Source organism: Onychostruthus taczanowskii, unplaced genomic scaffold (genome assembly GCF_017590055.1).
Source record: "Onychostruthus taczanowskii isolate IOZ18803 unplaced genomic scaffold, ASM1759005v1 scaffold380, whole genome shotgun sequence".
Lineage (NCBI taxonomy): Eukaryota > Metazoa > Chordata > Aves > Passeriformes > Passeridae > Onychostruthus > Onychostruthus taczanowskii.
In genome coordinates, this window is record NW_024501238.1 from 7,457 (window position 1) to 9,951 (window position 2,495).

The following is a 2,495-nucleotide window of genomic DNA, read 5'->3' on the forward strand; positions in this document are numbered from 1 at the left end:
GGACACTGGGGACAGCCCCGCCAGGTGAGTGACAATGGGGACATTGGGGACAATGGGGACAGTGAGGGACGCCGAGGACATTGGGGACAGCCCCTCCAGGTGAGTGACACTGAGGACACTGGGGACAGCCCCGCCAGGTGAGTGACAATGGGGACATTGGGGACAGCCCTGCCAGGTGAGTGACACCGGGGACATTCCCTGCCACCCCCCTGCCACCCCCCTGTCACCTCCCTGGGGACCCCCCCGGCCGGGGGCAGCCCCGCCAGGTGAGTGACAATGGGGACATTGGGGACAGCCCTGCCAGGTGAGTGACACCGGCGACATTCCCTGCCACCCCCCTGCCACCCCCCTGTCACCTCCCTGGGGACCCCCCCGGCCGGGGACAGCCCCGCCAGGTGAGTGACAATGGGGACAGTGAGGGACACTGGGGACAGCCCCGTGTCCCCTCCCTGCCACCCCCCTGGGGACCCCCCCGGCCGGTGACAGCCCCATGTCCCCATGTCTGTCCCCATGTCCCCATGGCTGTCCCCATGTCCCCATGTCCCCATGGCTGTCCCCATGGCTGTCCCCATGTCCCTCCCCATGCCCCCATGGCTGTCCCCATGGCTGTCCCCATGTCCCCATGGCTGTCCCCATGTCCCCATGTCCCCATGGCTGTCCCCATGGCTGTCCCCATGTCCCTGTCCCCATGTCCCTGTCCCTATCCCCATGGCTGTCCCCATGTCCCTGTCCCTGTCCCCAGGAGGGCAGAGCCCCTCAGCGCAGAGCAGCAGCAGCGCTGGGCGCGGTGCCTGGCCCGGCACGCCCTGCCCTGTCCCTGTCCCTGTCCCCATGTCCCCATGTCCCTGTCCCTGTCCCCATGTCCCTGTCCCTGTCCCCATGGCTGTCCCCATGTCCCCATGGCTGTCCCCATGGCTGTCCCCATGGCTGTCCCCATGTCCCCAGGAGGGAGGAGCCCCTGAGTGTGGAGCAGCAGCAGCGCTGGGCGCGGTGCCTGGCCCGGCACGCCCTGCCCTGTCCCTGTCCCCATGGCTGTCCCCATGTCCCTGTCCCTGTCCCCATGGCTGTCCCCATGGCTGTCCCCATGTCCCCAGGAGGGAGGAGCCCCTGAGCGCGGAGCAGCAGCAGCGCTGGGCGCGGTGCCTGGCCCGGCACGCCCTGCCCTGTCCCTGTCCCCATGGCTGTCCCCATGCCCCCATGGCTGTCCCCATGGCTGTCCCCATGTCCCCAGGAGGGAGGAGCCCCTGAGTGTGGAGGGCTGTGGGTGGCACAGGGGACACAGGGGACAGGGCCTGTGGGTGGCACGGGGCTCTGGGTGGCACAGGGGGCACAGGGGACACAGGGGACAGGGGCTCTGGGTGGCACAGGGGACACAGGGGACATGGGGACATGGGTGGCACAGGGGTCTGAGGGTGGCACGGGGCTGTGGCGGTGCCGGTGCCGGTGACAGTGGCAGTGGCAGTGACAGTGACAGTGACACGGCGCTGGCCCCGCAGTTTGCCTTCCTGTTCTACCTGCTGACCTACGTGGGGGCCGCGTGCAACGGAGTGACGCTGCTGGCAGCGGGTACCAGGGGACATTGGGGACATTGGGGACACTGGGGACACTGGGGACACCAGGGGGACATGGGGACATTGGGGACATTGGGGGGACATTGGGGACATTGGGGACATTGGGGACATGGGGACACGGGGCCGCGTGCAACGGAGTGACGCTGCTGGCAGCGGGTACCAGGGGACACTGGGACATTGGGAGGACATGGGGACATTGGGGACATTGGGGGGACATGGGGACATTGGGGACACTGGGGACACTGAGGGGACACCAGGGGATGTGGGGACACGGGGACACCTTGGGAGGGACAGCCTGGGGACAGGGGGCGGGGCAGAGCATGAGGGGACACTCGGTGACCTGAGGTGACCCTGAGGTGACCCTAAGGTGACCCTGAGGTGACACCGAGGTGACACTCGGTGACAGAAGTGCCACTCCCCCCCAGGTGTCGTCGCCGCCTTCACCTTCCCCGTGCTGCAGCGGCGCCACCAGGTACGGGGACACCTGGGGACACCTGGGGACACCTGGGGACACCCGGGGACACCCAGGGACACCCGGGGGGGTGGTGACACCTCCGGCTGTCCCCAATGTCCCCAACGTCCCCGATGTCCCCAGGCCCAGATCGAGCAGTGCCTGAGCCTGGCCCGGAGCCACCTGAGCCACCTGCGAGCCAGGTCGGTGTCCCCGGTGTCCCCTCCCTGTCCCCTTGGGGGTGTCCCCAACCCCTCCCCAGTGTCCCCAACCCCCCGGGATGTCCCCAGGGATGTCCCCAACCCCTCGGGGATGTCGCCAAGTCCCCCAAGATGTCCCCCTGATGTCCCCAAGCCCCAGTGTCCCCCTGGATGTCCCGAAGTCCCCCCAATGTCCCCAACTCCCCAGGAATGTCCCCGATGTCCCCAACCCCACCATGGATGTCCCCAGCCCCCCCAATGGCCCCGTGTCCC

General features: G+C 68.6%; 1 protein-coding gene across 1 annotated transcript in view; it reads left to right on the top strand.

Annotated features, from left to right (window-relative positions):
• The first annotated feature begins 1,209 nt into the window (after positions 1 to 1,209).
• The window catches only part of LOC121339949 (collagen alpha-1(I) chain-like), a 7,675-nt gene continuing 6,389 nt past the window's right edge, over positions 1,210 to 2,495 (top strand). Inside the window, exons 1-4 of the mRNA XM_041412230.1 lie at positions 1,210 to 1,223; positions 1,403 to 1,566; positions 1,997 to 2,043; positions 2,167 to 2,344. Of these exons, the coding sequence (XP_041268164.1) occupies positions 1,210 to 1,223; positions 1,403 to 1,566; positions 1,997 to 2,043; positions 2,167 to 2,344 (403 nt within the window). The remainder of the gene's footprint in view (positions 1,224 to 1,402; positions 1,567 to 1,996; positions 2,044 to 2,166; positions 2,345 to 2,495) is intronic.